The sequence below is a fragment of the Parasteatoda tepidariorum genome, chromosome X1, assembly GCF_043381705.1.
Source record: "Parasteatoda tepidariorum isolate YZ-2023 chromosome X1, CAS_Ptep_4.0, whole genome shotgun sequence".
NCBI classification, from domain to species: domain Eukaryota; kingdom Metazoa; phylum Arthropoda; class Arachnida; order Araneae; family Theridiidae; genus Parasteatoda; species Parasteatoda tepidariorum.
In genome coordinates, this window is record NC_092214.1 from 29285286 (window position 1) to 29312352 (window position 27067).

The window sequence follows — 27067 nt, forward strand, 5'->3', positions numbered from 1 at the left end:
GAGGGTGTACAGAAATACTTGTTTTCTTTCGTAATTTATGACAGTCCCTGAAACTTTTAATAGCTGTAAAGTTACAAAATAATCCTCTAAGCATTTCTTTAGAAATTTAAAAAAATGATAAAAATTGAAAATGTCTCTACCATTATTTTTGGATCGTATGGATATTCTTTCATGAAGTTTTAGATTGTTATTTTCTGCTTCGACTTTTTGGTTTTTTTTTGTTACAATATTCTTTTCATTTTCTTATCGTGCAATAAATTTTGATTTATATTTTCTGTAAATATTCTTGCAGTTATAAATTTAGCAGCTTTGCGCAATTTGCTACTTGGAGTTGTGCATGTTTAACTTTCTTCTTCTCAATTTTCAGTATATATATATATATATATATATATATAACTATATTTATAAATACTTGCAATAAAATTATACTTTTAAACGCTGGAGTATAACTGACATTAATNATATATATATATATAATATATATACATATATATATATATAATTTTCAGTATATATATATATTAAAATTATTTAATATATGCATATGTATTTAAAAATGGGGTTAAAAATTTTATGTCACACTATAATTTCTGGTTCTTTTAAAATAGATTTATTTAATGTTAAGTTTCGTAATCGATGTTAAGTATTTCAAATTCGTATTGCAAGAAATATAGTTTGTATACGGTGCTCTAAAGAGAATACAATTTTAACTTTTCCTAAAAGTGTCATTCAAAAATCATTGTTTTTGATGATCTGCTTTTTGCATTGTTTTCCGGGAATAATAAAAATCCATAACTACCAATTGCTTTTAACGGATGCAAATTTAATATTGAACTGCTTCTTCGCCGTGATAAATTTCCTTACAGTGAATTGTTATTGTTGAGAATAGATCCTCCCGAATATTATCTAATATTGAAATAGTTCTTTTACCAGTATTTTCTCTTTTCCCGTACCAGTATTTTCACTTTTCCCGGCGTGAACGTGTTAAAATTCAATATTACAAGGGTTAGTTTAGAAGTATATTTTTTAAATGTCCACTGTGAAACATATAATTTTCGTGCAAATATTTTAGGAAAAAAAAATCCTAGTTTAAAAAAAAACTATCATTTCGATTAATTATTGTTCTAGTCATCGGCTTTCCACGTACTAAATCCCATTCTTTAAGATTCAAAAATTTGACCTCAAATTGGCTAAATAATAAATGCTAAATATTAATTAAGTTGCGTAATTATGTAAAACAAATGCATCTTTTTTCGACGGATTTGGATTTATCTAACAAAATACCCGAAGCTGGAAAATATGGTGAGTATAAAAAAATAATGTAGTTTTCACAGAAGAGAGGTCAGAGCTTAGGTTAGGTCACTTATTTGTTGATTTTACCTTTTGCAAAGTTCGCCATATCTCGGGAACTTTTCAGGCGAATCAAAAATTGTTCACCCGCAATTAGAAAATTCGTTTTTCCAAAGATGATTTCACGTAAAAAGTAATTTTTAACAATTATTAGTAATTTTATTTCATAAGTGGCCAAAAAAACTTAAGGTGGCTCGTCCGAAAGTGAGGCATTCAGATAAAACATGATCTATGAAGCATTTTCTTAAATACCTCTTACAGAGAAAATTAGTAATCTACGCAAAGTTGACTATCCGGAAACACTCATCAGTGCTTACATATATTTGATGAAGTAATTAATTATTTTCTTAATTGGGGCAAGGAATTTTGTTAAATGGCAACGGACTTTTGTTGCAACATATGTGAAACAATTCAGATACCTTAGCACTACATCTGTGTATATAATAATATATACACCAAAGAGACATTAAATTATGACCACCCTCCATCTATAAAAATGGGCTCGCCCTGGTTTTCATGGTTTCTCGCCCAGGAACAATGTTTTCATGGGGCACATTGGGACCCATAATCCTCATAGAACAATCACTGACGTCTGTAAGCTACTTGAACATAGTTGCAGACCAGGTTCACCCATTCATGGCAACAGTTTTTCCTGCGGGGGATGGTGTTTACCAACAGGATAATGCACCATACCATAAGGGTCGAATCGTCATGGATTGGTTCGAGGAACATTCCAGTGACTTTCAAGTCATGTCTTGGCCCCCGAATTCACCTGACCTTTGTCCAATACAGCATTTGTGGTCCTACTTGGAAAACCAAATTCGTGCTGCCACGCTACCCCCTCGCAATGTGAGGGAATTGCAGAACCAGTTGATGAGTGCTTGGTACCAGATACCTCAGACTAACTATCAGCACCTTGTGGAATCAATGCCACGGCGGGTGCTAGCAGTTTTGAGAGCTAAGGGTGGTCCTACATGTTATTAGCAGCGTGGTCATAATATAATGGTTCTTCAGTGTATATACTTGATGTAACAAACTGAGTATATGCACCTATAAGCGAATAAAAGGCTGTATTGTACTGTACTGTTAAGTTCAGCAGTTGCAAGGTATTTCATTTCAACAAATACCTAGAAAAAGCAGGTTAAATTGAAAAAAAATTGAAAATAAATAAATAAAATTAAATCAAAGAGTTGAAACAGAAATAAATCAGGTTTCGATACGTCTCAGCACAAAGGTAAGAAATTCTAATAAATGTTTTGCTGCCAGTTACTATCTGATGATAATAATTTAATACCTCAGTTGTATGGCTTAGAGACAGAAGTGTCCCTCAGTGGACTAATCGTTAAGACACGGTTCCCAGCAGATCACCGAAGTCAAGCATCACTGGCTGCGGTCAGTGTGCGGATGGGGGACGACTTGAAACAGTCTGCGTAGGGACCGAGGGTGTGCGATATGGGTCCTCTTTAAACTGTTCTACCATAAAGTGCTCGACTTCGCGTGCAGATCGTCGGGCTACCGAAGCAGGGATGTCATCCCTTCTGCAGAGGATCAAAATTGTGATGGCATGTCTTCGGATCATCCTTAGGGATGTTTCCCAGACTATCTCCAATAGCCCATTGTGCAGTTCTAGTGCGACGTAAATGAACTACAACTACCACAATCTAACGCAGAGTGCTCGACTTCGATTGCAGAGTCGTTGGGCTACCGAAGCGGGGGCGCCATCCCCTCTGAAGAAAAAAAATAGCTCCATGGTTTTAATTTTACTTCCTAAATTTGCTAAATTAATTTTTGCTATAAAAATATTTTTTGTTGTAAGATTAGAAAAAATTATAAATTTAGATTATTTTATTTAATTTTATTTTATAATCGGTGTTAAACTGCCGACGTAATTCATAGTTTGCGCCAATCAATGCTCAACTCCACGGTCCTGAAATTTTCAACAAAACCTAGAAAATAAGGAAATTCCTGGATCACGCATTGGAGCAAACTAGCCTTCATAGAGGAATTTTTAATGGAATTAACCCTCATTTACTTTACATGGAGAAGAAAAATACAAAAACTTCCCACTGTTAACCCGACCACAAGGGGATCCTAACCCATGATCCCTCTACCACTTATAACATTAGGACAGCACTATGGTCGGTGCGTCTAATGAACTCATATCAAACAGCCACCTCTGGGATTGGAACCAGAGTCACCTCACTGGGATGGGAACACTCTGTTCCATGAACCACCACGGTTCAATTAAGGTTATGGTGCCTCTTTAATAGTTACTTCTCTTCTCAACATAAAATGCTTTCAAAGAGACAATAGTAACGAAATTTTGAGAAATTATAATTTGCCTTTTGAAAAATTGTATTATTGGTAGAGATTGAAATAAAAATATGTCCTTTGTGGTGACATTTCAAACAAATTGTTCACACACATTTGTTGCAATCATGCGCAAAATTTAAGTATTTTTAACTGTCGATTTCGAATAAAGGTTCTAGTGTTATAGACACCTGGTATTTGATACAGAAATCTTTTAATTGGTTTGAAGTTGCTCTTCGTTTTATATAACACTTTTGTGTTATTAGCTTGTGAGCATTTATGTTCTCAGTGACCTCGTATCACGAATATGTGAGCTTCTTTGATATAGTTAAGAACCTTACTCCCGCAGAAAATTTGATCGGACAACTAGTTTCAGCCCGAAAGCTTCGAAAAAATTTCACTATCCAGTGTCAGATGTAGCATTTTGAACGTTTCTTATCGATTAACGAAAGCAACAGTTTCAACTTCGATGGTGAAGTTCGAATGAAATTTCCGGAATCAATTGCAAAACATATACTCTCCTTTTAATGGCAGAGGTGGAATTTCTGTCAGATAGAAATCGTATGTTCAGAAAATACGTTTACCTATAGCTCAGCCAGCTGTAATTTTCTTCGTCATAAACATAGTTAAGGTTCTGAGTTGTCATTGTGAAGGATTAGAATTTGATCCTCAATCGCAAATTCAATTCAATCGCAAATTATTAAACAATGCTTTATTTTATTTATTTTTTTTTTTTTTATCTAAAGTGCAACCCACTGTAACCTTCCTCGTTATAAAGTGGTTCAGAAAATCCTGTATGTTGTTCAGGATAAAAAGTGTTATAGAAAGAATCGAACCCGCTACCACAAGTTGGTTTCTGAAATGAAGCATCCAGGAGCTACGGAAGCCTTTTGAGGTAGGCTGAGTTTTACAGTTAAAAGTGTTCGATTCCTTTATAAATGTTAAAGTTCTTCAGGTGCTTCTTGACGCTAACACAGTGATGTATTTCTGTCTCTTGTTGTTGCTGTTTTATTTAACTTACGTCGCACTAGAGCTGTACAACGGGCTATTGGCGACGGTCTGGGAAACATCCCTGAGGATGATCCGAAGACATGTCATCACAATTTTGATCCTCTGCCGAGGGGATGGCACCCCCGCTTCGGTAGCCCGACGACCTGCGCGCGAAGTCGAGCACTTTACGGTAGCACAGTTTAACGAGGACCAATACCGCACACCCTCGGTCCCTACGCAGACTGATCCAAGTGGTCACCCACCCGCACACTGACCGCAGCCAGTGATGCTTGACTTCGGTGATCTGCTGGGAACAGTGTCTTAATGATCAGTGTCTTAACGCATCGAAACCTGATTTGTTTCTGTTTCAACTTTTTGATTTAATTTTAATTATTTATTTTCAAATTTTTTTTCCAATTCAACCTACTTTTTCTAGGTATTTGTTGAAATGAAATATCTTGCAACCGCGGAACCTAGCAATACAATTCAATACTAGCCTTTTATTCGTTTATCGGTGCTTAAGTTCGTAAGGTGCTTCGTATCGTATGAAGGAAATTAGTTTCTCAGCCATATGAATCAGGTATTTAATTATGATTCTCAGACAAAAATTGGTGTCAAGACATTTAATGGAATTTCATATCTTCTTTTTTGCTTCTGCAATAATTTGTGTTTTTTTTCGAACTTGCTATCTGAATCAAGGATGACTGCAAGATGTATAGTAAAGTACTCTTGGAAGAGGTCCAGTACAACAAAAAAAAATATTACTTTTTACTTGCTTAAAAGTGCTAAAAATCTTCAGGTACTTCATGATGTAAACATGATCCAGAACTTAAGTCTCTCAGCCACGCAACTCAAATGCTTAATATTAATGTTTTATCTCTGATAGAAACAGGTAGTCAAACATTTCTTGGGAGTTTGTATTTCTGGGATTGAGAAGTATTACAACCCTAGATTATTTTATTTTATTTTATTTCGGCATCCACAATGATTTCAGCTACCTTCTTATTGTTGTTGAAGTCTTATTGTACATTTACGTCGCACTAAAACTGCACAATGGGCTATTGGCGACGGTCTGGGAAACATCCCTAAGGATGATGCGAAGACATGCCATCACAATTTTGATCCTTTGTAGAGGGGATGGCTCCCCTACTTCGGTATCCCGATGACCTGCGCGCAAAGTCGAGCACTTTATGGTAGAACAGTTTAACGAGGACCAATACCGTGCACCCTCGGTCCCTACGCAGACTGATCCAAGTGTTCACCCACCCGCACACTGACCGCAGCCAGTGATGCGTGGCTTCTTTGATCTGCTAGAACCGTGTCTTAGCGATCAATTCACTGCGGGACTTAGCTATCTCTGAGCTTGATGATGAATTACAAGATAATTTTGAATCACGTATTGAAGATTTGAGTATCAAAAATGTAATGTGATCCGAAAATTTTTTTAAAGTAAGTGATTAGTGCTCATTAACACATTTATTTTCCGGTAACGCTATAAAAACGCAACCACAAATTTGTTAAATATTTCCGGTGCTATCAATACGGAAATTTTGTTGAAACTTATTAATAGTCTCTGAAATTTTGTATTTCCTGATCAGTGAATTGTTGAATGTTATGAAAAGAAATTGAATTGCTGTCATGATGAGATCCTAACATAGACCTAAATTTCAAAGCATGATGAACGTTGAAAGTACTAAACGGGAAATATCTGTACAAATTATATTATTGGTGCTCATACTTCCATAATAATTTAATACATGGTTGAACAAGCGTGATCTGTTAGGGATGCAAGCTTAACAAATATTGATATGTTTTCAAGAATTAAATTTTTAAAAATTTATAATTTCTCAATTATACTTAAAAAAAAGCTTAGAAGTAATACCAGCAGTTTTTGTTACTGATAATGAAAGAAAGAATATTTTTTTAAAAAAAAAATCATATAAATATGTTATTGAAACACGATTGTGGTTTACTTTACTAAGAAAAATTTCGACGCACGCTTGTTTGAGTGCCGATTAAAAAAATTCCTCAACGATAAAACAATTCCTATTTCCTTTTTTTGCGTGCATAATTCAGCGAATGCTTAAGAGAAAAAGTTAATATTGTCAATTTTAAAAATTAAATTTAATGTAAGATTTAAATAATAAAATCTAATTTCAGAGATTGTTCTTAAAAAAATCTATTGCAATTACTAACTAATAAAGTAGATGAATTAAGCTCTGATGCTGAGACATGAACATATGACTGTTCTTGCTCGTTCCCTGTTTCCATGGAGACTATATCCTTCAGGATTACGGAGTTTTCAAAGGTGCTCTTATTGATTTTTCTTCAGACCAAACAAAGCTCCATGAGGAGCTATTATGCTCACCACATGATGTTGACGCTCTTAGACTCGCTTTTTATTTTCATTTTTTCTCGCTCTTTCAAAGTAGTGAAATTGAGGAAATACTATAGAAACTTGCTATTTTTATTCTTCCCTCTTCTTCGATATGTTTATTTTTATTTCGTAATACGCGCCTCTACTCGTTGTGAATGGTCATTTTAATTATTTAAATTTACATTAAATGGTAAAAAAAAATAATAATAAACTGTCAAAAATGTTTACATCAATAAAAATACGATATTGCTTAAAAACAATATGCTGGTTTTTAATGGTAAATGAAAATGTTAGAGCAACGATATTAAATTTAGAAATGTCGAGTAAAAATAATACCCTTCGAGTTTTTAATAAGAGCCTGAAAAATGTTAAATAGTTATAGAATTTTGTATCCAACAATAAGAGGCTTTAAAAAGCAACTTATGCGTACAGATTTGTTTTTAGAATTCTTGCATTTTTCCCCCATCTTATCCATTATGACCCCTATTAAACGTGAAATGGGAAATAAGAGTAACTATTTGCCAGACGGAGCTTGCAAAGTGCTAATCTAATTAAATTAGTCTAGGCTGAACTTGAGTGTAACCAATAGTGTAATATTACCCAGATAATTTAATTTTGGTTTGTAAGCGTGTGAATGACAACTTTTATTAGCCTGTGTAAAGACCGAGGGTGCCCGGTGTGGTCCTTGTTGAACTGTTCTACTGTAAATCTTTCATTCGCTATCCAAAGCGGGTCCCGCAGTGGACTGATCGTTAAGACACGGTTCCCATCAGATCACCGAAGTCAAGCATCACTGGCTGCGGTCATAGTGCGGGTGTGTGACCGCTTGGATCAGTCTGCGTAGGGACCGAGGGTGTGCGGTATTGGTCCTCGTTAAACTGTTCTACCGTAAAGTGCTCGACTTCGCGTGCAGGTCGTTGGGCTACCGAAGCGGGGGTGCCATCCCCTCTGCAGAGGAACAAAATTGTGATGGCGTGTCTTTGGATCATCCTCATGAATGTTTCCCAGACCGATAGCCCATTGTGCAGCTCAATTGTGTCATAAAGTACCTACCAAAATAATTAATTGTTACACGTATGATTGTTACAAAGTCGGCTGATTAACCTTTATTAAATTAAAGAACAAATAGCACAAATTAGGGAAAAACACGTAGATACATCTAGGGTAACGGGGATTTGAACCCGCTATATCCGCGCTACAGAGCGTTTGGCGGATAGGGGAGATAGCTCGTTCAGGAGATCCCTAGTATAATGCATGTGCGCGCTAACAATGTCTTCTGACCATCACAAAGAAAGAACTTCATAATGTCACCAATAGAGTCGTGGCTCAGGGATAGAGGGTTCACCTTCCAATGAGGTAAACCGGGTTCAAATCCCAACGATGACTGGTCGATGCGAATTCCGCACCTGGCTCGCACCGACCACAGTGCAGGCATGAAATATCTTCAGGGGTAGGCGGATCATGGGTTAGAGTTCCCCTTGTTGTCAGGCTAACCGTGGAAGGTTTTCGTTATTTTCCTTTCCATGTAACGCAAATACGGCGTAATTCCACCAAAAAGTCCTCCACGAAGACAAATTTTTCCAAATACTTGATCCAGGAGTTCCCTTGTCTTCTGGATTGAGTTCAAAATTACAAAGCTATGGAGTTGAACATTGGTAGTCGTATACTGGCTGATAAATGACGGTGATAATATTAGATTACTAGGCATGCTTTGCATAACTAAATAAAAGTACTAACTAACTACATCAGAGATAATAAGTGTGCCACTATTTAGTTTAAAATTTTTTACAGCTAAATGGATAAATGAATTTGAATGAGAATTTATGATCTAATGATTTAGAACTCTGGCGTACATTAAAAAATATCAAACTCCTATTGTTTACTAAATTATAAAAATTATTCTAAAGAAAACTCTTCGTAGGAAATCTGCAATTACTTTGTGTGCAATGTATAAATGAATTTTCATAGAAAAAAACATTTAAAAACTTAATTTCTTCCTTGTAATTATTATTTCCTTTAATCTTAATCCCACATGTAATTAAATGAAGTATAAAAACCATTAGAATGATGGAAGTAACAACTTATATCAGAAATAATTAGATTTCAGAGACATAGATAAAATACTAATATTCCAATCTTTCTTATATTGCATACTTTTTTTTATAAAATAATTATTAACAAATAAAAATGTAATTAATAATTCTGTTTAATTACAAAATTCGTTTTTTGTAAATAGAAATACCACGGTTTCAAAGAAAACGTTTTTCAAATCGATTAAAAAACACATGGAAAACACGTGTGAAATTCGGAAGAGAAAGATACATTTATGGATACCCAGCTAGATTACCTAGACCAAGAATTCGAATGACAGCTTATGCATGTCGAGCACCACCCCCTGCATGCTTAACACTGCGGGTACAGAGGCCGCAAGGATTGGCGAGCAGCTTCTTAACCACGCCTACCAGCAGTCATGACCCAATAATTGGGGAGGGACAAGAGAACGGTAATCGGTTTTCGGCAAGCAGGGATCAAGTACCCCACCCTCCTTCCGCAACGCCGTCTTGAAAGGAACGAGAAACTTTTAGTTTGCGTAAGCTCACAAATACGGGAGCATGCAACAGTGCGGAATGCGTCGGTTATTAGCCTCCTAGCACGTGAATGGAGCAACTAAACGGATTAACGAAAAGGAATCTTCGTCTCATGGATATGAGCCACATGCATACTGGACTCAACGGCATAGGGTTCCCATTTTCTCAGGCAATGACCGTCCATCACCGTGGGGGTCAGGAAGTCCAAGCCACAGCGGCGGACATGCTCAATCCATTCATAGATTCAACTGGGCACATGGGAAGTCTGAAACTGAGTCCTCAGCATGGGATGCACAATGATGTAGTTCACCATTCACAAACAAATCATCAATACCCTCAGACAAATGGTTACGGTGTATCACACTCTCATCATCACCATCATCATCATGTGGGGAGTTACGCAGCTAGAGAATTTCTATTGCGACGGGATCATATGCCTTCACTTGCCAACAATTTGGCAGCCCATGATCCTTTATCAAATACTTCACAAGGACATCATGGAATGTTTGTTTCCACATCATCAACACTCCATGGACACCATGCCACAGATCCATCCGCCACATCTCATGTTCTATTTCCCAGTCTTGATCATCATCATACACACAATCATGGACAGATGCGTCTTTTACCAGGTTCTGAAATGTACGCTAGATCAGACAGTTTTAATCACGTGGGACCAAGAACAGATCAATTCATGGGTGGAAGTTATGGACACATGCCACCTATGCCAACTCCTGGAGCTTTTTTCAGGTACATGAGACCATCCATAAAACAAGAGCTAACGTGTCGTTGGATAGACCAAGATGTTCCACAGCCACGTAAAGCATGCAACAAAACATTTAGTACAATGCATGAGATAGTGTCTCACATAGCAGTGGAGCATGTTGGTGGCCCTGAGTGTACCAACCATGCCTGCTTTTGGGAAGATTGTCCTAGGAATAACAGACCATTTAAAGCAAAATATAAACTTGTCAATCATATACGTGTACATACGGGGGAGAAACCCTTTCCATGCCCATTTCCTGGATGTGGTAAAGTTTTTGCAAGATCTGAAAATCTAAAAATTCACAAACGAACACATACAGGTATGGATTTTACTAAATACAACCAAAAATTATCATTTAAGTTTATTCTTAAAATGTAAAAAAAATGCAATATTAGTAATAATTGTAAATGATCAATGCGGGATTGTTTTTGTCTTTTTCTGCATAAGAATACCGATTGCATCATTGTAAAATTTGAATTAAAGAATAGTATTAATTTGTAAGAGATAACTAAGACAAAATTTTAAGGCATTTGTAAAGAGTTAAATCAGTTTTCCTTTTTTATGTACAAGAAATAATTATGACTAATAATTGATTTACTTTTAAATGGAAGATGAATTTGAAATATCGAAATTTGATTAATTAAGATGTTGAAGCATGAATTACTTGCTTCAAGAAATCTGTAATTGGAATTGTTCACTTTAAGGTAGAATGTTATTTTTTTTTTTTTTTTTTTTTTTTTTTTTTTTTTTTTTTTTTTTTTTTTTNTTTTTTTTTTTTTTTTAGTACAAATCTGGCGTTTTTAGGTAATTGAAGAATAATTTCAAAAACTTGTGATTCAACGCTATTTCAATCAATATTTATAAGCTTTCATACAAATTATGCATAGTTATAAGTTTGAAAAGTTTTAACTGACAAAAAAATTTCATGTCAATAATTTCTTTATAAATTGCTAAAAGTAATAATGAATTTTAAAATTAATTCTTTTGTTATTAAATGCAAAATGCAGAATTTGTAGTAATAAACATAAAAATAATATATTTGAAACTGCGTAACGTTTAAAATACACTAGTAAACAATAAATATTTAAGTTTGAGCTGATTGTAAATGTATTGTTTTAAATTAAAGTAATAGTCAAATATTTAGTCAATATTAACACAGTTTCCACAGATAGAATTTTTATTGTTATTTGGACATATTTGATAAAATAATCACGAGCTTTAAATTAGATTATTATGATCTGAAATTGAGTTGCAGAAAACTACAAAAAAAAAAAAGTTATTGTTTATGTTGATAAAATTATTTTGCATATAATGCTTGAAAAGGAAATTTTAAATTTTTATTATAAAAAAAAGCATTTTATTTTGAAAATTGTTTCTCTAATTTTGTTGTCTAGAGAAAATGTTTGTGATCAGTTACGAGTAGGTAAAAAGTCGGAAAACTGATTTGAGACCTTTTGAACTTCTCGTTAATGATATTTACTCAAAATGGCAATTGGAGAAAATATATCAAATTGAAATAAGCGAGATATAAAATAATACGTTAAAATTAGTTTGATTAAAAAAGTCTATATCAAATACGCGAAATTTAATTTAATTTGAAGGCAATTTTATTATGTAGAAACTTTTTAATGTAAAATGAACATTTTTAAATAATAAAATATGTAAATCATAATTATACAAATAAGCTCTAAAACTGGATGTGGAAGAAATTTAAAATAAAAATCGTCGTTAGCTGTACCAAATAAAATGCTTCAAAATTGAGAAAGAAAGCTGTTCCATGTTTATTTGCAATGTTTTACCGTTAAATTATTCTCTACAGGGAATATTATTCCCTATTGAGTCGTGATATTTCAAATTTTTTGCTAAAGTAATCTGAGTGGATGATGTAGTTTTGTACAGTGTAATTTACTCGATACTTTGTAATAGTTTAATTTTTATAAAAATGTTTCGAAGTAAATTCTTTTTTAACAAATTAAAAATTTGAAGTAATAACCATGAAATTTTACGATAAAGTAGGTTTAAGAGTATTTTAGCAATTATTTTCCGCTATTAAATATATAAAACTTTTATGTAAATGAATATTGCGAAAAGGGATTAGATTTATACCAATTTTTATTTTCCAGAATACTAGTTAGTGATATTTTCAGTCAGATCCAAAATCGAAATTTCTTAATAGCTCACCAGTTATCACAAAGCAAAAAAGTAACTGCATTAAGTAAAGCTTAATGAAAATATCACAACGTTTATTTTGAATGATTTCTGTTTTTGTCATATCTTGTAACCAGCTAGACTGAGTTTTAAGACTAATCGTTCGTAAGAAAAGTTTATTTTTGTTTTTGAAGAACAAGCCTTTTAAGTTGTGAGACAACATTAACGGTAAGTATTGTTAAGTATTTGAGATCTGAAGACTATTTCCGATTCCGGTAAGAAGTTTTAAATATGCTTTAGGAAGTAACGTTATCCATGTTTTCTTTTAAGTAAGTATATATTTTCAAAAATATGGTTCAGTGAAAAAGTTGAAAATGCCAGCCACATTTCTTAATCTGAAATTAAGACAAGTTTTATGATGTTAGTGACACAAATCAAAATTTTTTGATGCGAACTTATCATTAGGAAATATTTTACTTAATAAAAATTCAAAGGATTTACTTCGTTGGTAAGTTGAAATTTTCTTTTACATTTTTATTACAATTTAATTCTTTCAAAAATTAATTTTTTATGCAATTAACAAATCTTACAAAAAATATATTTTAAATACATTTTATTTCTTCTTACATAATTGTATTTCATATTCACTTAACAAGTTTGCTACTTTATATTCTTTCACTTATGTATTTAAAGTTTTTCAGAAATCGTTCTACGAACGTTTTCCTATAATTAATAATTTATGACTACCATGCTAATTTATTTTTCGATATGCACTATAAAAATGTTATCATTCTTTGTTTATTGTTAAGTTTATCCCTTTCCAATATAATCCTTTTTTCAGACTATTCAAAAATAAATTATTGAGGGAAATAATTAAATAAAAATTTGTAGTTTTTTTATGAATATATAACAAATTTTTAAAAAGAATTTGGTAAAAAAATTAAGGTACTCTAAATGAAAACTTAAATTTCAAGAACTAAAATTATCTTCAAATCTGAAAACTTTAAAAAATTTTTCAAGATCAATCCTTATTATTCTAAATATACTAATTTGGGTACAACTATTTATGGTTTTGTTATAATATTTCATCTGTCACCTTTTACTGCTTTTTGTACAAAATATGCAACTGGCAAACTTTTGTACTATTTGAATATCTACAGATTCAGGGTCTAATTTATTCGAGACATTTTCCCAAGGATTCCAAAATCGCTCCATTTAAACTTTATTTGGAAACATTCAAATGATAGGGAATTATTTAATATTAATAACCACATTGTGGTAAAAATGTCAGAACCAATATTTCATTTAAACATTGATCTTATTAGTTGTATTTTGCATTTTTAATTGCAGTAAGGGCACACTAGATCTTAAACATCGTAATAATTTGAAAAATTACTTCACCTAAAATGATTAAAAAATTTTCTTGTTTGCCGTTGATTATCAACATTTTTCTAAGTATAACAATTTTTAAAGATATTATAGCAATTTTATTTATATTTTCGTTATAACGTGCAACAAAGTTGGGTTTTTATCTGAAATGTTCCATTTTTGCTCCTCGCTTCTCAATTTTTATTTTCCTGAAAGTTCGGCTTAAGCTTCATATAATGACTTAAAGGATTGCTGAGGATTGTTTTCTTGAAATAATCGTTACAGAACTTTTTACTATTGTTTGAGTGCAGCAAAACATAATTTTCTGAGGGAAAAAAATGCCCCTAAAAGAAATTCTTTTTATTTTTCTCAAATTGAAAAAAAAAACTGATCTTTAGATCAATTTATATTTCCATTTGGCACGTGCAGATAAAATTTGAGACACGTGGTAATTTTTATATGGTTTTCTTGTTTCATATTCATTCATGTCAAATTTTTCCGATTAAACGGGAGACTCTTTAATATCTGAAGTTGTAATTAATTTTCATGATTTACATTGATTTTTACTACCACTATATGGAATCAACTGAAACAAATATATAAAACCTGCTAATTGGTTAGTAAAGATTATAAGTATTTGTAAAATTAAATAAATTAAGATTATATTAATTACTATTTCTCTACCACTTTAACATTGTGGGGTGCTAGGAATATTTTTTTTTACAATTTTGTACTATTTATGTATTTTAATATTAAACCAAAGGAAAAATACGAAATCTACAAAAAAAATTAATATTAGTTTAAATTTAAAAAAAATTTATAAAATTTTAATTTTAAATTAAAAGCCCTTTGTTTCTTTAAATAAATAAATTAAACTCTCGCTTCGGTGTTTTACGTGAGAGTGACATAAATTATGCCTAACTTTATTAACTAGCAGCAAACTTTATTTGCTGCTCAAATGTGTGAAAAAAATTTGACTTAACCGTTTTATTTATCTTCTTTGTTATTGCATATTAAAGTTAAAGATAATTATGAGTCACCCCTCCTATATTATACTACTTTCACTAAAAACCAACGAGACTACTATTTTTTTTTATTGCTGCTTAAATGTTTTTTCTTATATTTAGTTAAATAAAATGTCTAAAGCTAATTATACTCACGAAAATTTAGATAGCAAAAGTCAGTGAGAACTTGGCACTTCCTTCAGCAATAAATTCGAATTTTTCCAAGTTGGCTGCTGAGGAGAACTACTTTAAATATCCTTCTTATTTCAACTTTACTTATTTTTCAAGCATTTATTCAAATGAGTTGCATGATAACAGCTATTAAGAAGATTCGTGAAAGTATATCTTAGCCTAACATACGATGTTTCCTGATATCAGGTTGCCTAAATACAATATACAATCACGCTACGGATTGACGACTTAACGTGTTTTATTGAATTTAGCGCTTACTATTAAGCTACATAAATAAAATACAAATGCTTTTTATTCTCTAATTTATTAAATAGTCTACCTTTTAAAACACTTTAAATTTAAGAAAATTATACTCTTAAGTATTTTATAGAAAGTATTAAGTTTTCAAACTAATGGATTTATTCTTGTAGAAAATATTTTCATTTCTAAGATATTTTTCTGTTTGTTTTATCTTTTGCACACATAATTTATTTTAACTTTTGTTTCGAACCATATTTAATTTATTTTGCCTGAAAGGTTAAATTAGTTTATTTTTTTAAATTTTTAGTTTATTCATTTCGTATTTTCTTTCATTACTGTTTACTCGTTTAAACAGTAATATGATAGTTATTGTCCAATACTGTTATATATTTCCTATAACTTATAAACTGTTTCATAAGTACCAAAATATATTTTTGATTTTGGTTCTAACTAATAATATTCTACACAAATATTGCTTTAGTCTACGACAGATAAAAATAAAAATTTCATAAATCAGAATTAAATGCTGTTAAATATTTCTTCTAAGCCCTCGCGAATTAAGTGTGAATAAAGAATATGACCGTAAAGATGTTTAAATTAGTTATAATAAATCGATAAGTTTTTTTAAATCTGAAATTATATTTTCAAAGATATTTCTGGAATATCATTTCTTTTAAATTCGTGTTTCCTGCAAAGAAAACCAGTTTCTTTTTTTTTTCATTTTGTAAATAAGAAATTTAGTATATTAAAAGCTTTCAGAAGTAATAACTACCGAGTTCAATAGTAAATATTGTACCTCTTTTAAAGAAATTTTTTAAAAGTGAGATTTTATTTATTGAAATATAAGCTATAAAATCTGAATTAAAAATATCAAGTTTAATGGAAACTGCACTACTTATGGATAAACAATTTGAATATTTTAGAACTCAAATTCTCCTAACTCAAAAACTGTCTTGTTTTTATCAAAAAATACTTAAATATCGTAAAAGAAAAAATACGAAATTTGGCGAGAGTTTTCTATGAATTCCGATTTTTCAGGATCACTTCCTAATTTTAATTTTAAGCATTAGTTGTTAAACAAAACAAAAATATTTTTAGAAATTGTCGGGGAAACCAACTTAAAAATTATGTAGAATTTGAAGACTTAATTTGTACGAAAATATAAATATCGAAATATTTGGTCAACATTTGGTGGAAACTGTCTATTTACATTTGAAAACCACAGGAGAAGAGCGGTTTATGGCCATAAAAGAAAATTCGAAAAAAAAAATTTATTTAGCGCTTGGAAAGGAAGAGTATTTCCACAGTGGTCCACTTTCCCAATGTAATAACTCTCGAGGAGAACCAATTTTTCACGTTATTGAGTTGCTAAAACTTAGTAATCCTCAAAATACAACAGACGGCGATCAAATCATCATTTTTGAGAAAAATGAATATAAATCGTTCTTCTCTCTTGGTCTTCTTTTCCTTATAAGCAAAGATCTACTAATTCCTTCCTGATGTATATAAAGGATTATTTAAACTTTGGGTCTGACTTCGAAGTTTTTATGTACAAGTATCAAAAGACTTGAATTTGATAACTGTTCTTTGTAACAAATATCAACATCATTTTATCTACGATTAAGGAATCGCAAAATCTATCCCAAAATGAAATTGAATTTAGGGATGTAGATCTAAAGAGTAACAAGAGCAAACTAGGTAAATCAAAACGTAAATAAAAGTACAGTAATGGACATTCTATAGTTTTGGTTCTATAAACAAGAACCTTCTTCAGCGTCTATTTTTGTGTTTAGACACTGAAGAAGGTCCTTGTTTATAGAACCGAAACTATGATATGTCCATTTTTGTACCTTTATTTATGCTTTATTCATGTTGCTAGATCTGTTCATAGTATAAAAACTAAACCCTATCTTCGCTTGAAAGAACAAATTGGACCGGTTGCGAAATGGGGAGAGTGCAAATTTATCATTGGATAATGCATAGTACAGAGTAATTCACATCACTATTAAAAGAATAGACAAGAAATAAAAACATTAAATTTAAATAAACGAACTAAAGTAAAAGGAATTTAGACAAAGTGAATGAGTGAAACAGAATAAAAAGTTAAAATAACGAGCAATTTATTAAGAAAAATATCGAATTTGTGCACTATAAAGAAAACTAAGTAAAAATTATGCAATATATCTAAAAGAAACATTGAATTTAAAAACAGTAAAAGGAATTTAAAACAATGAAAATCAAATTAGATGGAAAATGCAAGTTTTAACATAACGTATGAAATAAGGCTCTCGATTAGAAAAATCATCATTATAGAAAACCACTTTGCGTCGATGACGCAGCAAAATTTTCTAATTTTTGTTAATGAAAGAATATTCACTTTTAAAAAAATAGTACGAGTTAATTTAAAATAATAAAAAAAAAATAAAAGAATGAGTGAAATGCTTTTAATTCCACTCAATATAATTTTTGCCTGATGCTGGTTACGAGCATCTACTTGTAAAGTAAGAACAGATAGGATGACTATCAAAAATGTATAACTGGAAATCGGTTAAGGTTAAAAAAAGTTCCAGCAATTTCATGTGACAGGTCATAAATTTCTTCTCTCCATAATTCCTGATTTTAGTTCAAAAGTTTTTCGATAGATGGGGCTCCTCATTTTTTGATCATTCCTTCTGTTCTGTTACATTTTTTATTATTTTTATTTTTTTCTATGTAACAGGAGTGTTTAACACGATAATGAGTTCAAATACTGTTTAGGTGATAGCGGGTCAAATATTTTAGTTTTGCTATTCATTTGCTCCGTTCTTTGGTTAACGTAACCTTAGGTAGGGGAGAGTGGGGTCAATTGTAACAGGGTACGATTGTAACAGAGCAAAAATTTCGAGTGTTGGGTTCTAGATTTGGTTCCTAGGTGGCGCACAAGGTGTATATAATAAATCTACCTGTGCACCCCTGCTGGCAACCATTTTTATGTACTCTTGAAAGAGTTACACCACAAAAGATATTTTCAAGCTGCACAAGTACTTTTTTTGGTATTAGAATATTATATTGTAACAAAGTGATTTTGTTTAAACAAATAAAAATTATTAACCGAATATGTAAGTGGTCACATTAATTAACATTTGAATAAAAAAATTAGCTTTGTTAATTAACTAGCATTGTTCTAAACAAATGAAGCTGAAATGGCGTCTTGGGGACGATTGTAACAATAAGTAAAGGAACGATTGTAACAGCTGAAAATAAATAATCTTATGTTTACAAACCATTACTTAACTCTTTAAGAACCACCAATAGTTTCCTATATCATTTATATTATGTTGCATGTGCATTATTTTATTTGTCACCTTTCACAGCATAAATTAAAATTTTTAACCCCTTAAAGTTAAAAGTTTAACCCTTTAGGTCTCTGCTCATTATTATTTTTACTCCTAAAATATCACTACTATTTTGATCAATAAAAAAATATATCACAACTATGATAATATGTATAATTAACTATGTTTTAGTTGAATTTATGAACTGTTACAATTGACCCCGTAAGTGGGGACAATTGTAACAAGTGCACGACTGTCAAAAATTGTTAATAACTAATATAATAACATTTAAAATAAGGTATTTATTTTTTTTTCTAGTAGAGGATAGTCTACTTTACTCGTCTGTCAATTAATACTAATAATATATTGGATTTTTTGTTAGTTAAAAATAGTTAAGTAAAAAATGTTACAATTGACCCTACTCTCCCCTACACATTGGTTTTATGGGAGATGTTGAACATTTCGAAAATGTTGTAATGTAATTTATAGTCGCTAAAATATTTTAAGATTTTGAAATTTAATTTTCAAGTATTTTTTTATTTAGTTCAGAAGTTCAATACCATTTGTTAAAAAAAAAATAATAAATCTGGAAAGTCTGAAAGAAAAGGAATTTATTCCCTGTCTCTGCTTTTTCTGCAATAATTTTCCTAAACCTTAACCACATTGTAGTTATAAATTTAAGAAAACCGTCAGTCTTCATTTCAAGTGCTCTGAAGAAACTAATTACAAGAATAAAAATTTTCCTTCTCCAATTACAGTCTTTTTACTGTATCATTCCCATCTTTATGAAGCTTAAATATTTTTTTGGAATTACTTAGCAACTACTGATATGGTCTGTACATAATTTAAAGGCAAAATTTTTCCAAAATAAAGTTTTGTTTGAAATCAAAATGTCACTTCATGTTATATTCGCTGCTACATTTTTGTCAGAGGAAAACTTAGATCCAAAAGTAACTATTAAGATGTGCAAATTAGCACATTCTAACTAATTATTAAGTTACAAAATTTGAAAAATCAGCTGAAAAAGTGAACTTTTTAACAGTGATTTTAGTTTTTAGCCGCAAAAATCCACAATCTTAAAAATATGCAAAAAACAGTTTAGTCGGGAAAATGGGAAACCGAGTTCCTCTTTATATAGTTGTTACTTTTAGCATTTTTTAGCAATTCCCTTAAGTAAACTGAGCGAATGTAAAAATTTTTAGGCTCTTTCAAATTACATTTGCGCAAAGATTACATGCAAGCAATATCTCTAATTACTTTTTATGTAATTTAACAATGATCAAAAATCTTATTAATTGTTACACCACGAAAATGGTGCAGTTTTTTTCCCCATAATAACTGGTCTTAATGTATATTTTATGATCCTCACCACAAATGACGCAAAAAAATGGTCACAAATTATTGTTAATTAAGTGAAAAAAAATCACGAAATTTATCATCAAAAACTGACAAATCATTATCGAGGTATCCAGATCAATGACAATGAATATTGCATTAATGGTATTTAAGTCAGTTCCCTTATCGGTGAGTTTGAAAGCATTTCTAAGAATGGTCTTTGACCAACTTTTAACCTCATCCAGCAATAAAAAAAATTTAAAAAAAGAAGAAAAAAGAAACTGAGAATAAACCATCCTTTTTTTTTTTGCATGAATTTGTCTCAAAATTTACTATGATTAACTTCGATAAAAATTCGCCTGATTTCGTTAAATTTGTCTCTTCCTCACATTTTAATGACAATTTGAAACCATTACTGTATGCAATTTTTAGAAAAAAATTCTTAAAATATGTTGTTTATCATTGGCAACTGCCTTAATATCTATTTTTGGAATTTATATTAAAAGTGAAGTCAAAAATATTTACACTTGAGATCATTAATCAAAAAGTAAATGTAGAAAGAAATTTTAAAATTAAATCAATTTTGAAAATTGCTTAAAATTATAAAAAGTTCAAAAGAAAAAAATAAAAGCACATATGCTAGAAATACATGTTACGAAAAATACCAGGGTCCCAAAGTACATTATATACACAAAAGAAAAATTTAACAAAATAGCAAAAAATTGTTTGCCTCAGAAAGACATTTTGTTTAAATAAATTACTAAATTAATTAAAACTTATAAACAAAAAAAGCAAACATAAGTAATAACTCATATGTTTATATACAGTTTAAATGGGAACATAAAAAATTAAATTTTGAATTTACGTTTTAAAATAATTGATTTTCTTTTGGGGTACTTTCGCCTTATTTCATAAGAATTTCCAAAAGTTTTGCTTTTATTTTATGCGCTTGTGCATGCATTTATAAAGCATTATATCAGGGCCAGAAATACAAATTAGTTTTTATTTATTTCCATATTTAAGGAGGTGAACGGATGAAAAAAAGACTAACATTGATAAAATTTTAAAATTATTGATTTTGATTTCTTTTATAATGTCACAGACTTTATTTTTGACATCTTTGTTAATAAAGCTTCTACAGCATTTCTGTTCATATTTTAGATCAGGACAAACTTTTTCCTCCTTCATATATGTGACCTAACATTTTTTGGCATTATTTCCCGCTATAAATGATACATACTTTTTCATTCACTGATTCCCTCATTTATTGACAGAGGGGGGGGGGGGATAAATAAAAAATTTAATTTTAATGCAAAGTTATGAGATTATCTACCATTTTTAGAATAGAAAGAAATTCAAATTATATTTCTATTTCTAAGACTCAAATGCTACACCTAAATAGGGGACATCCAAGATACTATCGCGTACTCGTAAAAATAGAAATATGTGATCTCTAAGATAGGAAAAACTTACCCTACTCGACTTTATTAGTACATCTTCTAGGGCAGGGGTAGATTTCTTTAGAATTGTTTACGATTGTGTTTGTTTTCATGTTAGCAAGAATATTAAACTTCAAGACCTTTAGGTCAAGTTTAGAGTCAGTATCGTTAAGCCCAACATGGAGATGTTTGTCATCTTGTCAGAGGGGCTAGAAAAACCTAGAAAAGGCAGTTTTCCCTGAAGATATTTATGAGTATTAGGAAGAAATCTTGTCATTTTGCTATCTTCAACTGATAAGAAGGTGTCTTTTTTAAGTTTTTTAATCAGAATATCTGCTGCTAAAAACAAGGAATTATCTTTAGCAATCTTGTATTCTTGTAATGCTGCTGGTAATTGTTTGTTTACAAACGTATTCTCTGTATGAGCATGTTAAATTAGAATTTTTCGAAGATAGAACATCGAACTCAGTGTTCAGTTTTAACTTTGTGCGCATTTGTTTTTAAAATCATAACTTGTCACGTGGATACATATTTTAATTAATAAGAATCAAGAAAATTATCAACTGACAATTCAGAAAGCAGTGTGAAATACAAATTCTTTTTAGCAGAAGCCTCTTAAAATTCATTTTATAATGAAAACAAAGAATGATTTTTAGCAGATATGAAAACAATCTTGTTTTTTTTCTTTTTTTTTCTTTGTAATGTCGCTGGTAATTGTTTACAAGCTGTGCACTATATGATCATTTGATCACGTTAAATTGGAGTTTTTAAAGATAACACGAAACAGAAAGGTCAATGCTTTAACTTTTTCACTTATTTTTACGGCTGTAATGAATCATGTGGATATGTTTTTAATAAATAAATATTAAAAAAATTCTAAACTGCTAATAATACAGGATGAAATTTTTATTACATAAAATTATTACACATTCATATCAAAAACCGAGACTTTTAAAAAATACATTTTGTAATGAAAACAACGAATATTCTTTAGAACATACAAAAACTGTCTTGTAATGTTGCTTATAATTGCTAGTTTACAAACCCTTTTGCTCATTCATATTTAATTGGATATTTTTTTAGGGTAACTACCTTGCGACCTAAAAGGTTTCGCCTTTTTTTTTTTTTGTTCTCTGTTGACTTTTTTCGCACTTATTTTAAAGCGCTAACGAAACATGTGATTGATATTATATTTTTGCATTAATAAATATCAACAAAGGATATATCAACTATTAATTAACAGCGCAACATGAAATTTTTGTCTCTGAAAATTCTTACGAATTCTGCTTATCAGAAAGGGAGGAGTTTAGACTACTATTTATTTCACTCCTTAACTATTATACTCATCTTAAAATATTAATTTTTAAATGGAAATATAATTAAGCGAAATCTAAAAGGGAATAATTTAAATTATGGGAAGATCAATTTAAATTGATTTTTTTAGCAATAAATAATATCTATGAGACCAATAGTTTTAGACTAATTAATTTACAGAAATCTAAAGTAAATTTTGTATAAAATATAAAATGTTGCACTTAAATTGACGTAATTGATTGAAGTAGACTTTTTTTATGGTTTAATAACAATCCTTCTTTTGAGTGTTTGTCATTGATATTGAAATTCTAGGATCTTAAAATTTTGAGGAAATTAAAAAAGAAAAAAATCCATTAAAAAGTAAAACTGTAAACCTGATCTATTGGTTTTCTTTTCAAAAGTAACATGTAAGCTATTCATTTAAAAGTTAACTCGTAAATTTAGAGATTGTAAATTTTTTCAGTATCAAATATACTTGCAGTATACAAATATTTCCGGAAACAAAAAATGGTTGTTAGCTACACATTACATTTAATATCTGAAAGCAGCTATTATTTCAACTTTAAAATATTATTTCAGGAAAAGATTAGAATTTTAGAGGATTTTAAAGCAAAAACGTGATAAATGTTTTGAAATTCCATTAGAAAATAAAATATTATGTTCAATCATTGAAATCTGATTTTATTTATGGGACTGTCTATAATTGTCACATCTACTGTTGTCACTATCAGTATTTTATTCAATACTTTTGAGCTCCTTCATCCCCTTTGTCACAAAATGTTACCACTTCATACCCCTATTTCCCTTGTAACATGTAACGGTGCAACTTAAGTATAATCTTTGCATTTCAGAAATCAAGCACTATACGTTATAGACCATATTTCAAATTTTGTTTTTAAATTATAACAATCTGTTTTAGCGATATTTGGGAGCATAACATTAATGCTGATTACATGCGTGCTTATATTGCTTAAGGTGAAATTATGGTTCAAAAAAAATTAATAAGCAATACTAATAAAATATAAATTTAAAACAGCAATCAGTAATAGTATTTTTTATTTTAAATGGAATTTGATATATTTTGCTTTAAATATTATTTTTATGAAAGAAAATAAGCTTGCAGATTTAGAGAAAAAAATCAGACAATAATTTAACTTAATTAGTATCAATCTTCAATGTTAATGCATAAAATCCTTAGAGGAAAAGAGCATTTTCATATGTTTTTAAAATAAACGTAAGATGAAAAAAAAATACGGAAATTAATTAATATAAAAATATTTAATGTTTTGATTTTAAATGTTTTTATTTTAATCAAAATGTGTATCCCATTTCCTGTTCCTCATCCTTCCTTGTCACCAACTTCCCAATTTCACGAATCTCTTCTTCTTCAAGTGTGACATCACTTATTGAAGGCCTTTAAGTAAAATGTTTCACGATTCTGTTTTTATAGATTTCTGCTCTGTCCACACAGCACAAAAAATCTTTATTTTGCTCTTTAAAAAAATTTATTTTTAACTCTTAATTTTTATACCGTATTTTGGATCATTTGCATAAAGTCGTAATGAGTTCAAAATCATTTAAAACACTAATTAGTAATATTTAAAATGCTCAAAAACAATTTCAAAACCTTCCCGTTTGAGATAAATTTCCTTAATAAGCGTAAATTCTGAGAAGCCTGTTTTTGTGGATACAGTTCTAAAAACTTAATCTTTTCAATCATCTCAAAGACATTAAATTGGTTTCAAAAGCTGTACCATTAATATTGAAGTGACACCTCTTATAGATTCTTCATTCTAGTAGATTGATTTGCTCTATAATCAAAAATTGTTAGGTGTTTCTATATCCTTTGAAGTCTTAGTCAAAAATAAGGTATAATCTTAGCAAAAAATGAAGTAGAGTATCATGTTTATTAGGTTTTGAATGAGAAGAAATTTTAAACAAGAGCGTAAAAGAATCTATACACGCAAAGGTATAGAGTTAAAAATTATCCCAAACCAGCGTTATTTGTTGGGTGAAACTAAAAGCGATTCCTAACGGAAGATTTAAAAAATCAGAATTCAAGATATGTTTTGTTTTTATTCATAAAATTGCTTAACGTTAAGAGCAAACTAAAAATTAAAAATAAATAAAAGAAGGAAATTTTAATTAAATAAAATTGTGAGTTGACCTAGTTCTATTTTACTATTTTAAACTATACAATAACATCGCTTAACGTTTAACAACGGTTAAATATATTTATCAAGTCGAAGTAGATTTTACAAGAAAATATAGTGTAAAGCAAGTGTGTTGAGATTTTCTTTAATTAAACAAATTTAAGAAAATCTGAAAAAAAAAAACACATATTTACGAATTTTTAAATACATGAAAACATTATCTTTAATAGTCTACGAAAGTTTTTTGTTTCCCACAATTCATATAAATACTATAAACGTATACTTTGACCCATTTTTTTCGCAATATTTAAATTTAGTCCAGTACTATTAGTAATAGGATTTTTCAAATTATTATTTGTGACTGTGTTTTTTGTAAATTACAGTGCATTTAAAATTTTAATGGTTAAAAGAAAAAAGTAACGCTTTAAAAATTTTATGTCAAAGTAAACCCGGGATAGTTCAGACCTGTCATTTTATTTCACTGAAATTCCATTGTGCTTTATACAATGGGCCAGTGTACTCTGGCATATAGTTTACTTTGAGGAAGTGATTAAAAGGAAACTGAACTGTTTGAAAAATTGATAATTCAAAAAAATGAAGCTTCATCAAAAGACTTAAATTGCTGAAGAAGTTACAGTTACAAGAAAGTTTCTGCAATAAAAATATTTTTTTTTTAATATTTTACCTCATTCATAAACCTTTGTTGATATCTAGAAAGCAACTCTGACACAAGGTAGAGCCAAAGTAATCCTGAAGACATAAGTTTCTCTCAATGTATTTTGATTTTATTTCGTCACACATTTAAACTATTGTTATTTTTGCATTTTAATTTCTGCTTTTTTAGTACACAAATCTTGTAATGCTATACTAAGGATAAACACAGCTGCGCGATAACCCATAGAAGGCCAGGGTCTGCTGTGCCCATCTCAGTTTTCTTGACTTTGGGTTCAGGCCAGCAGTTTGGTGGTCAGCCGAACGCTGAATCCCCAGTGTAATGCATAATATTTACAATATCGCCTGTACAAAGTGTTTACAATATCGCCTGTATAACGATTATAATCACATAAAAGTTTCCTAAAGCATAAAATCTCTTATTTTGCTTCTTTTCTACACTTCTAATCAAAATTTTTCTTCTAATACTTTGACTACCGTAAAAATGTATTAAATTTTGTTTAATGTATTAAAGTATGTTTTTTGTTCTAAAAGAAATGTAAATACTTGTACCCATTATTATACACAGTTCCTTTAATTTTAATGATGAAATGCAGACGCATTTTTTAATGTTCTATATTTTAATCGCTTAAGTGTTTTGGTTTAATTTTTAAAAGTTAACCATATATATATAAATGCTCAAAAACAATTTCAAAACCTTCCCGTTTGAGATAAATTTCCTCAATAAGCGTAAATTCTGAGAAGCCTGTTTTTGTGGATACAGTTCTAAAAACTTAATCTTTTCAATCATCTCAAAGACATTAAATTGGTTTTAAAAGCTGTACCATTAATATTGAAGTGACACCTCTTATAGATTCTTCATTCTAGTAGATTGGTTTGCTCTATAATCAAAAATTGTTAGGTGTTTCTATATCCTTTGAAGTCTTAGTCAAAAATAAGGTATAATCTTAGCAAAAAATGAAGTANATACACATATATATATATACACATATATATATATACACATATATACACATATATATATATACACATATATATATATCATTGAATCTATGCAAAATTTTTATGTCAGAAAAGCTTATAATTTCTAAACTGTTGAACACTTGAATCTGTATGTTGTCCATAGGAAATTTATAATTTCAGTATATTTTACTAATTTGTTTTTTTAGCAATATCTTTCAAATTGTTTTAATTTGTTTCAGCAATCCATAATAGTAATATGTAATGTTATTTTTGGTTATGCATCATTGATTTATTTAACATTAACTTCACCAATATGTTAGAATTAACTTTACTAAACACATCATACTTTTGAGTTTACTTTTTCATTTAAACTAAACAAGCGGTAAATTTTTTTTGATTTATATAGATTGAAGTATTGCACTTTATTTAGTCTACTTACATTTTTATATTACATACTGACCAAATAATAATTGATGTAAATTATAAGGTTTTGTTGTTAATCTGAATTTAGCTGTGATTGAAATATTGAACAATTAAATATATA

The 27067-nt window shown here is 30.1% G+C and overlaps 1 protein-coding gene across 1 annotated transcript in view; it reads left to right on the plus strand.

Annotated features, from left to right (window-relative positions):
- Positions 1-9536: 9536 nt before the first annotated feature.
- LOC107457150 (zinc finger protein ZIC 4) overlaps positions 9537-27067 on the plus strand; it is a 32921-nt gene continuing 15390 nt past the window's right edge. Inside the window, exon 1 of the mRNA XM_016075231.4 lies at positions 9537-10700. Coding sequence (XP_015930717.1) covers positions 9686-10700 — 1015 coding nt within the window. The 5' untranslated portion in view covers positions 9537-9685. The remainder of the gene's footprint in view (positions 10701-27067) is intronic.